The sequence below is a fragment of the Marmota monax genome, unplaced genomic scaffold (assembly GCF_021218885.2).
Source record: "Marmota monax isolate L192 unplaced genomic scaffold, Marmota_monax_Labrador192_F-V1.1 WCK01_AAM20220418_F8-fsc00043, whole genome shotgun sequence".
NCBI lineage: Eukaryota > Metazoa > Chordata > Mammalia > Rodentia > Sciuridae > Marmota > Marmota monax.
The window spans coordinates 13,023,876-13,037,579 of NW_026691982.1; the positions used below are offsets into that span (position 1 = coordinate 13,023,876).

At 38.3% G+C, this 13,704-nt stretch overlaps 1 protein-coding gene across 4 annotated transcripts in view; it reads right to left on the minus strand.

Annotated features, from left to right (window-relative positions):
- Mipep (mitochondrial intermediate peptidase) overlaps window positions 1-6,632 on the minus strand; it is a 190,796-nt gene extending 184,164 nt beyond the window's left edge. For 2 of the 4 annotated variants that reach the window (XM_058580735.1, XM_058580731.1), the window contains exons 1-3: window positions 6,293-6,632; window positions 3,478-3,651; window positions 664-752 (exon numbers count right to left, since the gene is read on the minus strand). In XM_058580735.1, the coding sequence (XP_058436718.1) occupies window positions 664-752; window positions 3,478-3,651; window positions 6,293-6,481 (452 nt within the window). In that variant the 5' untranslated portion in view covers window positions 6,482-6,632. The remainder of the gene's footprint in view (window positions 1-663; window positions 753-3,477; window positions 3,652-6,292) is intronic. The other 2 variants (XM_046447939.1, XM_058580741.1) reach the window with 1 other exon arrangement.
- Window positions 6,633-13,704: the final 7,072 nt, after the last annotated feature.

Sequence of the window (13,704 nt, forward strand, 5' to 3'; positions counted from 1 at the left end):
CTTTAGAGTGCTCATAAATGGCTTAAAAACATTTCAATTTACCTCAAAATCACTTTTTAAAAACTCACTTCATCATAGCCTCAGCTTTCAGCCTGCCTCAGCCCTCCCACAAAGTTTTATAGTCCCCTTAAGGCCCTCCTAATCCCAATTCAACAGGACTGCAAGGGCACTGTGTATATGTAATTTTGGCTTCTCACCCTATGGCCCCTAGCCATTTATGCAACAGCAATTTAATCATGTGATAATCTAGGAACTCCAATTTGCCACTAAGATACTAAAATGCCCTTATTTAACATAAACAATAATGATGATGAAAGTTACTGGGTGTTTGCTATGTACCTGACACCTTATAAGCACTTACATTTATCTTATCCAATCCTCACAGCAAGCCTAAAAGGAAGGATTGACTTCATTACCCCATTTACAGAAAAGGAAAGGAACTGAGGGGAGATAAGTAACTAGCCAAAGTCACTGACTGGGAGGTGAACCTGCTCCCAGAGCCCTCCCTTTCTCCAACCTTCTGGACAGTTGCCCAGTGGTCACACACTCACACATCACTTCCCACCCCGTAGAACCCAGACAAGCACTATGCACAAAATTGCCTGAAGCGCAAATCCATGAAACCGTATCTCCCAGCACCGGAGTGGAGAAGACAGCACATACTTTTCTACCATGGTGCCAATACTTCTACAGGTTTCTTCCGCAGCCTCTCTGAATGCTGGCTCAGGGTGTGCAATTTTCACAAAATCAGCCTAATAAAGGAAAAAAGACAAAACCAAAAGCGAATGTGACAGATCCCTGGCTTCCAAGATCTGAGAGTGAAAATGAAAACCTGTTTCAAAATGTGCCATTTGGCTCAACCTGTGCATTTCCATTACTGAATTTTCCCTCAACTAGAATGGCAAAGCAGCTTCTTTCTAGACATTTATTAATTCTGTTATTCCTTGGAACCAAGTTTGTTTCATTCCAAAGAAAATATTTCCATGAACTTGATTTTAGTGAAGTTTTTCTCTCAAATGAACACCAAACAAATTCTTCCTAATCCTATAGTTCAAAAGAACAGACCCTGGTTTCAAATATGCTAAAACTTTGTAACTAAAACTGTTTGCAATATGGTTCTCATGTGTTAACCTGGCCCCAGAGAATAACTGAGAGGTGCTTTTTAAAATATTCAACACATAGTATAATCTTAAAACCAACAACCACATTCTAGTCTTTGTGCAGAAAACAAAGACACATTCTCTTTATAGCTCTTTTAGTAAAATATGAATTCCTGACCCCATTTAATATGGCATGCAATGACAACTGCTGCTGCTATGTTAATCACTAGAGTTAAAATGAGCACAAATTTTTTTTAAAAAATGAAATCATGTAAAACTAGATTTGAGTTTTCATGATAACTACAGTCATTGCAATAGAAAATGAAATGCACGGAAACTACAAAATATTACATACTTTCTTTATTCTCCAAAATGACGTGCATGGCTCTAACATGAAATAAAATCACCACAAAGTAAAATTTCCTAATTTTATTATCAAATAACTTTTAATGCAGAAACATTTAAATCCATAGTTTGATACATCTTTTGTAACAACAGGGAACAATAAAATAATATTTTATACTAAAGCACTTGAAAAATAAGCTATGTAAAATTTACAACATATTTTATAAATTAAAAATCTACATGTTGCAGAAGTTACAATATTAAAAATCAAAACTCTAGCACACATTTTAAAAGTCTATTTATAACAGTGTTGAGGAAAAGAATTCTATTACATAAAAACTGTTTTAAAAAAAGAATAACAAAATGACCATTTGCTGAGAATTTATAAAACTATTGCCTTACTACAATGATATTGATCATATAAGTAGTAACATCTTAAAAATTTAAAAAGGAAAAACAGTCTTTGAATTATTTGACTAAGATTTATGCATATAAATCATGTTCTAGATTTTAAAAGTTTTTAAAATGAGGTACTATTATACATTACAAATATTTTTTTTTAAAATTCAAGACAGGACAAGATATAGGGCAGAAATTTCAAAATCTTTTAGTAAAAAGCAAAAACAAAAATGTAGAGTAAAATTCTAGAACACGGCTTAATTAAGATGGAGACTATGACAAAAAATAAACAGTGAATTCCAGGATTCTGACTACCAAAGCCAACCTTTGACGATATATATAAGTAAAATCTATAACATACATTTTCCTTTTCAGATTTCAATGAAACAATTAGATGGATAAGGCTCCTCTGGCAGTGCATCTCCACAGCTTCTCCAGCATCAAAGAAACATGTCCTATGCATGTACCAGAGGGAGATGAAGAAAACCCAGTATAACTGAACTGAGAACTGACTACTCAGAGCCCCAAATTTCATTCCTGAGGAAGATCCTTTAAAATATGATAATTTATCAATTTTCTTAAAACTATGACTATTATAGTGGTATATAATCATCTGAAATGTGTTACTGCTCAATTCAAATGTAGAGGAGGAAAGAAATTTTCTAAAAAAGAAAAATAACCAAAAAATGAGGAAGTATGCTGAGTGAAAGAAGATAGTCTCAAAAGGTATACTGGGTTCCATTTACATGCCATTCTAGAAATGGGATGGAGAACAGATTAGGGGTTGCCATCGGTAAGGATGAGGGGTGGGTGGAGATATGCTGAGAGGTAAAGCTATCCAGGTAAAGCTATCACCTGGGCCTACTGTCTACCTAGTAAGATCTGAAAACAAGGAAACACCAGAATATAAGCTCCATTTAGCCAGAGATTGTGTCTGTTGTGTTCATAACTGTATTCATAGTATAGTATTCAGCTCAGCATTGAGTGAATGTGAGGAAAGAGGTATATAGTTAAATATCACATAGACTGAATCATGAATGATCATAAATTTAGATTATGTGTACCACTAATCACCTTCACTAAGCAAGAGCTGACGTTTTGGGGCTGAGAGAAAATCACACTTTTCTCAGCACTGGGTTTCTCAGTTGATGAAAAGATCTAGTGGTAATTCTATTTCAATTTTAAAATGTAATTAAAAATAATTGGTTTGACATCAGAAAAGGCAATACTGAAAGGTTTATAAAAAAATTTTATTCCTCTTATGAAAAAGGGGACTTATGTTATAAATGTACAAAAAAAGATTCCATTAGAATTTTGATACAAGCTTTCATGAATAAGGGACCTTTGTTAAAAAAAAAATCTTTGCTGTATTAGTAATCATTCTTTTATTACATATTACATGAATATTTTATTACATATATACATGGTAGATTATAAATATCACCTTTCCTATATATTTTCCCCATTCCCATTGTCATACTTCAACATAACTTATACCCAACAGAGGTCAAATAATTTCAGGCATTTTTAAGCTCAGTCTAATATTAATCTTAAAAAAACAAAGGACAAACTTTATTTAAATGTTAATCATTTGAAAAAGAGATAGTCTCAAGTCTTAGACAAAGTGTCTTACCAAGTCAGCCACTCTACACAAAGCATCAGAGAGCTCGTCAAAGATGAGCACGGTCTGGGGCCCAGGAGGGGTAGAACATGCGCGCTCCACCAGCAACTCTGTCTTTCTCAAGGCTTCTTCTTGTGCAATATAAAACCCCTCTGGTGCACTGAGCTCAGGAACTCCAAAAAGACCCTTAAATCCAAACAATAAGTATAGTTTAAACCAAAGTTATGATTGGTTTTTATTAACTAAAAATACATTTTTCATGAAGGGAATCCTGGTTTTCATTGGTATATCATGATACCTGTCACTGTGGCTATCACATCACATTACCTGTGTCACTCCACAAAGATTAGACTGAAGATGTTAAGTATTTAACTTTTCTTCAATTTTCATAAAAAACAAAAATAGAATGATATGGGTTCAATTCAGTTCTGTCACCACTGTAGCTTCAAATCAGGACAATTAAACAAAATAATACTTGTAAACAATACTATAACAGTGCCTGGCACACTGAAAGCACTTACCTGATGTTAGTGATAATCATTATTAGCTTGTAACTTTGACCAAGTTATTTCTTATCCTAGACTTCAATGTCTTCATCAGGTACAATGAGGATGACAGTACCTATTCTCACAATAGGCATATGGATGCTGAATTACAAAGTATATGTAAAGTATTTATGATCATGCCTAGCATAGAGTAAGGTCTCAGTACAGAATATCAATTATTCTACAATTATAAAATAGGGAGGATGAATTAATTATAAAGCACGTAAATATTCAGAAAAACTTAATGAACACATTAAACTAAATCACAAACTAAAACTGGCAGCAAAATTTATACTTTCCAAAGACATTTCAGTATTTTAAAAAGACAAAAATCACTAATATATTGGGAATGACCACTCTCTTATACCAGTTCAAACATTCTAGTTAACACTCTCAGGAAGGGAGGGGAAAAAAACAAACAGTTAGTATGCATCAATTACATGTCATGAAGTGTGCCATGTACTTTATGTAGGGTCTCTCATCTAAATCACATAATCCTAGAGCAGGAAGTATGACTATCCTTTTAGATACCCAAATATGTTTTAGGTTAGCAAAAACATGCTGAGACCACTCATTGATGGTGGGAAAGCCAGAACTTGTACCTGTTCTTTACATCTGCAAAGTCCACATTTTTTCCAATTTACTGCAATTTATATATCTGAAAGTCTTCTCTTCTGAGAAGATGAGCTCCTAGAGACAGGAACTCTGACCTTCATTTTTTTAATGAGATGCCCAATAGCATGTCTAACACATAGGGGAACTCAGTGAAGGAAACAAGCAAATGGAGCAGATGCTTAACTTTATAGATTAATATCATGGAGATTTTTTGGAAACACCAACTGTAAAACTTACAAGTCTGATAAAGCCCACTGTCTGCACAAAAAGAGATGAATGAAGTTGTTAAACTCTCTTCAAGAATATGAAAAAAATTGAAGAAAACGAATAAAATACATTTGGAGGCAGAGTAGAATGGGAACAAAAAAAATTTAATTATTTACAGTGATCTAATTTGATTAAAGAATAAGCTTTCCTGTACAATCTTCCAGATTGCTCTCAAGAATTCTAAATCTTGGAATACCTGACAAGGTAATCATAAAAACTACACAAACTTTTTTTTGAGGCAAAAGAAAATATGTTATCAGTACATAACGCACAAAAGAAAAAAAGCTAAAACTAGCTATATATATCATCCATTCAAAACGAAGCTTATCATTCCATCTTTCTATTCAGTAATTATAGGTAGTTCTCCTCAAACCAACTAATACCAACATTATGTACCCATATGAAATATCATGCAAAAAGAATTTTAAAGTTAATGAAGGGGACAAGATAGAAACAAACATACAAGTAAGTTCACTGCAAACATATCCTAGATTCCTATTTATAAGGAAGGCAACAGTACAACGAAGAAATTTTGAAAGGCAAAAACAAAACTGATCCTTAATCTAAATGAACAAAATCTATACATGCAAAGTAAAACAGGAATCAAACAAGTCCTTTTCAAGCTTGACTTTCTTTGACTTTTCATTCGTTTATTGGTTTGTTCGTTCATTCATTCATTCATTCATTCAGGAGTACCTGCTGAATGTCAGACACCATGATAGGCAGAATGGAGACAGAAATAAGAACCAAAACCACCCAGTTTAATGACTTCCTAGGGTAAATCAGTGTGATCAACTCTAACCACAGAACTCTAGAAATCAGGCTCGTCTCAAAGGAGTTCTGTGTTTTAAAAGAATATATATATATATATATATATATATATATAAGAACACAGCTTTGAAATGATAAATGAATGGGTAATGGAAGTTAGGGGTCAATGGGATTACAATTTACGCGGCCGAAAACAAGTGTGACCCTGCAAAAACGGCAACCTGATATCACCTGTGAACTTACAGGGCAAAGCCTCATAAGGCACTACTGTAGGTTAGAAGCAAAAACAAACTTTAGCAGGGGTGGGGCTGAGTATGGGGAGAGGGCGGGACCAGCAGACCAAATTCACTGCTACCGCCAGAACCGACTATTTTAAATTCAGTGGTAACAGGCTGCTCACGCAGACGCAGCTCCAGGACCCCACAACTTAGGGAGGGGCCACTAAAGACTGCCCCGCCAATCCTCCTTTAAATAGGACCCTCAAAGAGGTAGCAAGCAAGGTTACCAAGAGGGCAAAAGACACCCCACAGTGCAACGTTTTGCTATCCAGTTCCTCCAAGACCCGAATGACCTAGTCCGGAACGCTGCTGGTCGTGCGGACTTGGGGAGCCCCCTCCCACGCCGCTCACCCGGCGCTCGCTGAACAAGTCCAGGCGGCGGCCCTGCGGTTTGACATTGAATGCGGCGCCCACCGGGGACCAGCTGGTGCTGACCCTTCGAGCCTGAATCCCGGCTCCGAGACTGCCCCGAGCGGCTCGCCCCGGCCGCAGGGCCGCTAGTCCGGCTGCTAGGCTGCCCAGTCTTCGGGCACACAGCATCGTGCACTCTTAGTAACCTCTTCCCCCAGACCAGGGCCGTAGCTAGGGCGCCGCAGCTCCAGTGGGGAGCGCACTACTCCTCGTTTCCAAGGCAGCGGCCCACGCCGCACCATGCGACGCCCTAGCTTCCGGATCAGGGCGAAAGGCCTTCAGGACGTGAGTACGTCCTCGCAAGAGCGTCGCCCCGCTACCTTCTCCGCAGCCGCTGCGGTCGTGCGCCCCCGTGTGTCTGAAGTAAGGAACAGATAGGACTTATCCCGCCTTAGGTGACTTGAACCAGGCGGGAAGAATCTTTACAAATTTGAATTTTTCCAGGAGCAAGAAGGGAATACACAGGTCGCAGCAAGGTGAGTTCTTGATTACTTCTCCAGGATGACTCACTGCCAAAACCTGTGGAAGAATCCACAAGAGATAGCACGCAGTCGAATCAGTCTGGCCAATCTTGAATCCATTCTCACAGATGGTTTAAGACTACACGTGTTATTGTGTGCAATTGAGTGAATTAACTATTCGTGACTAATCTATTTTGACTCGTAAAATTATAATGAATTACAATATCAATTAGAATCTCCCAAAATTTCAAGCAACTATACAGAAAGGAAAAGAGGTGGGGCTGTGGGATGGAAGGCTATAGGAAATTCTGATCTTAGGAATTGAAATGGAAGAATGATGGTGCTAGTTTGGGAAAACATGAGAAACTCTTCAGACAGCCCTAGCCCCCTCTAAACGAATGGCAGTCACACTAGATTTGGATTCAGGGTCCAAGTTCTTGTCCAGGACCAAAGCTTAACCTTATTAAGCTTCTGTGTTCCCATCTGCAGAAAAGAACGTGTGTATTAGGTTCATTGTCTACTTTACAGGGGTAGGTAGGGAGGAAACGAAGGGGGTTTAACAGGGAAGTGTTTTTAACCTTGAGAAACTAATATGGATAGTGGTGGGGAATCAGTGGTTAGAAAGGGGGCTGTGAAAAGGAGGCCTCAGATGTGCCTGGACAAGCCCTGAATCACAGTGCCCAGAGACAGACCTGCCTCTCTGGTCTCAGTGGAATAGGGTGCAGAATGAGGAATCAACCCAAGACCAGCCCTTTGAGAATTGACCCTTCTACAGAAGTAAAGCTTGGTGGATTTGGGAGTGGGATGAGAAGATTACCCAGGAAAGTAGACTGCAGGGAGAGCCTGCTAAGACAAGCTTGTCCGCTTCTCATCTGAATGAGTCAGCAGCTTTATGCAGGAGCCAGATACTGCCTGATTCCTATAAATCAGTGTCTAAATGGGGAGGGCATTGAGTCTTCTGTGAACTAATGAAAGAATCAAACTTTCCATCCTCTGGGTCAGCATCCATAATCTCTGGGATTACAGTGTGCACCACAATACCTGGCTTACTGTCACATTTTTTTAAAAAAAGTTCTTCACTGAAGTACCTTCAGAGCTTTATCTCATCCTGAATATTTTGTCCTAGGGTAAAGCTCTGCTCATTTTCACATTATCTGTTTGCTTTGAGCAGTCCAGAAAACTTCTCCAAAGTTCCAGAAAGCCAGAGTGAAAGCCAAGTGCATACAATCTGTAGACAACTTCTCACCCTTCCCCCCTCAAAATTTTGGTTCAAAATCAATTTTCTTTTTTTTAATATTTATTTATTTTTTTTAGTTTTAGGTGGACACAATATATTTAATTTATTTTATTTTTTATGTGGTGTTGAGGATAGAACCCAATGCCTTGCGCATACCTGGTGAGCGCGCTACTACTTGAGCTACATCCCCAGCCCCTCAAAATGGAATTTTCACTTTATCCTGGTAGGAAGAAAAATCCCAATTGATAATGATGGGGATGATAAATAACAACTGAAATTGGGTTTAAAAGACCATCCCTATAGAATTCCTAAAAAATTATAAATTCTTTATTTCATTGTTTATATATGCTCAGTTGTGATTTCATTTTCTACTTTTTTAAATCAAAGATTTAAAGTTATTTAAAAATCCCCAAATTTCTAACTCCATGTTGATCAATATCAGATTATCAGTAGTTGATCGGTTCTTAGTGGCTCATGTTTCCTTGTGGCAGCCGGCTCTTATGTCCTGTAGAGCAACCAGCCCCTTACAAAATGATGGCAAATGTATCATTTAAAAGAAAGAAAGAGAATATATTAGTCAAAAATGTTTATTTTATCATCTTAGTGAAAAATGTGTTTCAGATCTGACAGCCTCCTTAGCCCAGGATGGGTTTTATGCAAGGGTACCCACCATTTATAATGTAAACACTTAAGCTTACATGCTCCCTCAGTGGATAATGACTGGTGCTAAGTTAACAAGGTGTCTTGTGTCTCAGACAGCCTGACAGAGTTAGTTAAAACTGCGTTCCAGATTCACAGACAACCAGTGAAAAATAATTGCAAATGACAGATTAGACTCCCCCAAGTCTACTTTATCTTTTGAAGTCCTTTAAAGCATGTTTTACATCATGTCTTCTATATTTGTCCCACAAAAAAAGAATTTCATAAGAACATCTTTCCTATGTGCTAGTCATAAAGGTTTTTTTTTTCCTTTATGCATATGTGAGTCTGTAAATTTTGTTCCTAAGTTAGATGAGAGTTGGTGCAAGTATTCCTACCGTTAGGACCATAGCAAAACCAGAATTTGTGCTGGGGAAAAAAGGCCTGGATTGTTGCAACTGAAAAAATGCAAAGCTGCCAAAAAATAAGGACATTCATGCTCAAAAAATGACTATATAGTTAATCATTCTGCAATAAGAGGTGTCTTGTGGGAATTTAAGGAGGCATCCACTCTAGGGGCCATGCACATGCTAGACTAGGACTGAGAGCAGTGCCTACTTAAATTTCACACTCTGTCTGCCTCACTTGCCTTACCTTATCCTCCTTCTGTTCCACAGGAAATATAAATAAAAGAAAAAACAAAAAAATTATAAAAGACATTATTTCTATTATTTGCATAGTCACCAAATACATTCATATCTTGTTATCCATGAGACATCAGTTCCAAGACCCCCCTGCAGATACCAAACTCTGAGGATGCTCCAGTCCTTTATATAAAATGGCATAGGATATGCATAAAATCTACATACATCCCCTTATAGAGTTTAAATCATGTCTAGATTACTAAAGATACCTAATACAATGTATATGTTATGAAAATAGTTATACTGTATTGTCTAAGGAATCATAACAAAAAAAACTGTACATGTTTACTGCAGACTAAATTGTTTTTCCAAATATTTTTGATCTGTGGTTTGTTTTATCTGGGGTTGTAGCACCCACAGATATGTAAGGCCAACTGTAATTTTAAAATATTTTATCTACAGCAGTGCAGCTTGCTTATAGTGATAATTCAGAAAAATCCCACATCCCTAGGGAACAAACATACCACCTATACTGTGTTGATGGTTGAATACAGATAGAACACCTGTAAATCCTGTGGTTTCTAGGACAATCCCAATTTCAAATGGCACATTCTGTCAAATGGCATGTCCCATGTTGTGGTGTAGAAAATTCCATAGCTTAAACAATGCACTAAACTTGAGTCCTTTTGTTTTAACACAAGGAGAAAATTTTATTTTGGCTCATAGTTTTTGAGGTTCCAGTCCTTGACTAGGCAGACCCATAGTTTTTATGCTGTGGTAAGACAGGATGTCATGGTGGGAGTACTTGGTGGAGCAACACTGCTCTTCTCATGACCGAAAAGCAAAAGACCAAGCTTCAGTATTTACCCCAGAGATTAGAAGCTACCCTAGAACCATACACAAGTTACAATCAACACATTAATTGTGAATGTTATGTGCATAATTAACTGTCACCACCTGGAAACCCTGGTGAAACATCATCCAAAAAGTCATATTTTTGGTCTGAGGAGCAGTGCTTATAGTAAGATCATGTAAAGTACTAAAAAAACTCATGCCAAGAATTATTCTTTCAAACTCAAAGGTTGCCAATAGTCTTTTTTTGCTTAGGCAAAATTTATAATTACATACAGTTTAAATTCTCAGTATAGAAAAGTATATCAAGTTGACTTAAGTATATGTAATTAATTGCAGAATTAATTGGGACCCTGTGAATTTTTTTGAGTTTGGCTTTCATTGCTCAATAAAAATCAGGGGCACAGAAAAGCTAAATAGCTCATCTAATTCAAATCCCTTATCCTGGCTGAATCAGCAATTCATATATATCAACTCTCAGTCTTGGGCTTTTCCCACTATGATCATGCTTCCCCTATCCTTGGAATAGGGACCACTTAAAATTTTTTTAGAGGAAAGTGATAGAAATGACAACACCTGCATGAAATTGGTTTAAGCAAAGAAAATTTGTTGGCTCACCCAACAAAATAGCCCAAGGATGGCTCTGCCTTTAGGCACAACTGGATTTAGAGGCCCAAACAATGCCATTAGAACTGATCTCTTACTACATATTCTGTCGCTTATAAGTGACTACCTGAGACCAGTCATTTATAAATAAAGAGGTTTATGTCTTACAGTTCCAAAGACTGGAACATCCATGGAGCATGGCACCAGCATCTTGGGAGAGCCTTTTTGCTGTACCATAACATGGTGGAGAGCATCACATGGCAAGGAAGAGCAAGAGTGCCAGTTCAGGTCTCTCTTCCTCTTCTTAGAAAGCCACTAATACCATCATAGGGACCCCACCCTCATGACCTCATAATAATTCCAATCAACTCTCAAAGGCCCCTCCTCTAAATACCATCAACATATGAATATGGAGATAAAGTTTCCAACACAAAAAATTTGAGCAACCCATTTAAACCACAGCAACTAGATTATGTCTAGCTGTTTGGCTTCATTCTTAGGCTCTACAGATTAGTAAGAAGCTGCCAGGAGTTTCAAGCCTTCAACCTCCCCCATCTAATTTCAACTAAAGAAGAGCACGTCTGTGGTTAGCAAGCCCAGCTAAGTTGCAGATTGAAACGTCATTGGTTCTGATCAGATCAAGTGCCATCTTGCAACTGTTACCATGGTCAGGAGGTGCTATTCTGTTTAACCAGTCCTGTATCCCATGTCCAACCAGCAGTGTAGAGTTTACACCATCTGAAAGACTTTTCCACATTAGGATACGGACAGTAGGGTGCCTTTACTGGAAGATGCGGAAATAGAAGGGACTTGTCTAAACAAGTGTCCACTACAGGTCTGAGGGACAAGTTTCCCTTTAACCTACTCTCTTAATAAACTTACCCCTCTCCTGTTCCTCTACCCCTGTAACTGGTGTCCACAACCAGTAACTTTTTTTTTCTCTTGCATAAATCATTAAGAAACCTTTGAAACTAGGGATGGGGAGATAGCTCAGTGTTAGAGTGCAAGGTCCTGGTTAGGTTCAATCCACAGTACTGAAAAAAATATCTTTAGAAGTTGAATAGTGAAAAGGCCTAATGGAATTTTTCTACGGTTTTGGACTACCTTGGAACCTGCAAGCTCTTTCTCCTTCCTCTTTTTACCTTTTGAAATGAGAATATCTATTCTATACCTAGACCATCATTATATTGGGAAAGAAGATAACTGGTCTGATTTCATAGGTTTTACTGATGGAGGAATATTTTTCCCCAGGATAAATCACAGACTACCCCTCTCCTATAAGTGATTTAAATGATTTGATGGTGAGATTTTGGACTTAACAGTTGATGATGAAATTGTTGAAACTTTGGGGGATATTAGGATGGGGGGATATTTTCTGTATATGGGAAGGGTACCTAATTTGGGGGGGGGGAGGCAGAGAGCATACTGTTAATGAATTGAATTGTATCTCACAAAAATGATATGTTGAAATCCCAATCCATGATAGTGGCAAATGTGACCTTATATGGAAATAGGGTCTTTGCAGATATAAACGGGTTAAGATGGGTCATACTGGGTTAAAGCAGACCCTAAGGAAATCTGTAAGAAGAGGGAATTTTGGACACATGCACATACAGAAAGAAGACAACCATATGAAGTGGGGATAGAGATTGGAGTGATGCTGCCACAAGCCAAATGCTGCCATGGGCTACCAGAAGCTGGTCACACCAAAGAAGGGCCTTCTCTCAAATATTCAGAAGGAGCCTGGTCTGCTGACATATGGCCTTGAACATATGGCCTCCAGAACTATGAAAGCATACATTTCTGTTTGTTTTTTTTTAACCACCAATTTGTGGTTCTTGGTTGTAGCAGTCCTAGAAAATGAATAGTCAGGACAATTATTTATTGGTGTGTTATCCTTAGAAGAAAAAGAGGACATCATGTCCCTATATTTCCCTTTCCATTCCCAAAAAGCCTAGTCAAGGGAACAATAAGAGCAAGTTCTGGCCAGAATGTCCAGGTAAACATTTCCAGTGTCCACTGGCTTTCCTTTATGTATGAGGGGAATTAGGGAAAGTTAGTGTTATCTGTAGAAAGCTGCTTTGTTGCACACCAGGACAGCTGCTCCTTGGGATGCTGGGAATACAAGGAATAGTGCAAACTAAGCCAATTAATAATGTCACTGCTTCGGTAGCCTAACTTATAAAAATCCCTCCCCCTGTGGTCACCAGTGAAGATCACAGTACTGTGAGAGGGCAGTGCTTGTCCCAGAGGATGTCCCTGGACAAAGTCTTGTGAGAGATAGGAGGTGCTATTTTTCTGGCAAAGTAGAGGAAGCCCCATGTAAAATAGAGGTGCACCTGTCCAGCCTGTTGCCTCTGGTCTTTCTGGCAAAGCATCTGTCAAGCCCATCACCGCCAGATCTCCTCCATAAGCATTTCTGAGTAAATCTTCTGCCTTATATCCCATCTCTGATGACTTCCTTGGCCTCTCCATAAGCTATTCCACTGCCTTAGCTCTCCTGGGCTCTGGACATTACAGTTGGATTGAGTAGCATTGAAAACCTAAATTAGAAAGTAAGCAAAGTATCTGCAGCCTTCTGGGATTTCATTGTCATCAGCCTAAAGCTCTTATCAGCACTAAGTGGAATAAGCATTTTTTGTGTGTTATACTGGGGATGGAACCAAGGGCCTCACACACGCCAGGCAAGTGACATACCACAGAGCTTACTTTTCTTTCTCACTGATGTCCTCAGAAGCATAGATGAGCACTAAATCATAATACATCTCCTTAGAACTCTGAGTGGTAGCAGTACTCTTCCTATCAGAAACATGCGACGGGTTCCCCCAATCATGGGAATGATGAAAAACATTAAATAAATTATATTAAACAGGGGCTGGAGATGTATCTCAGGAGTGAATTGCTTGCTTTGTA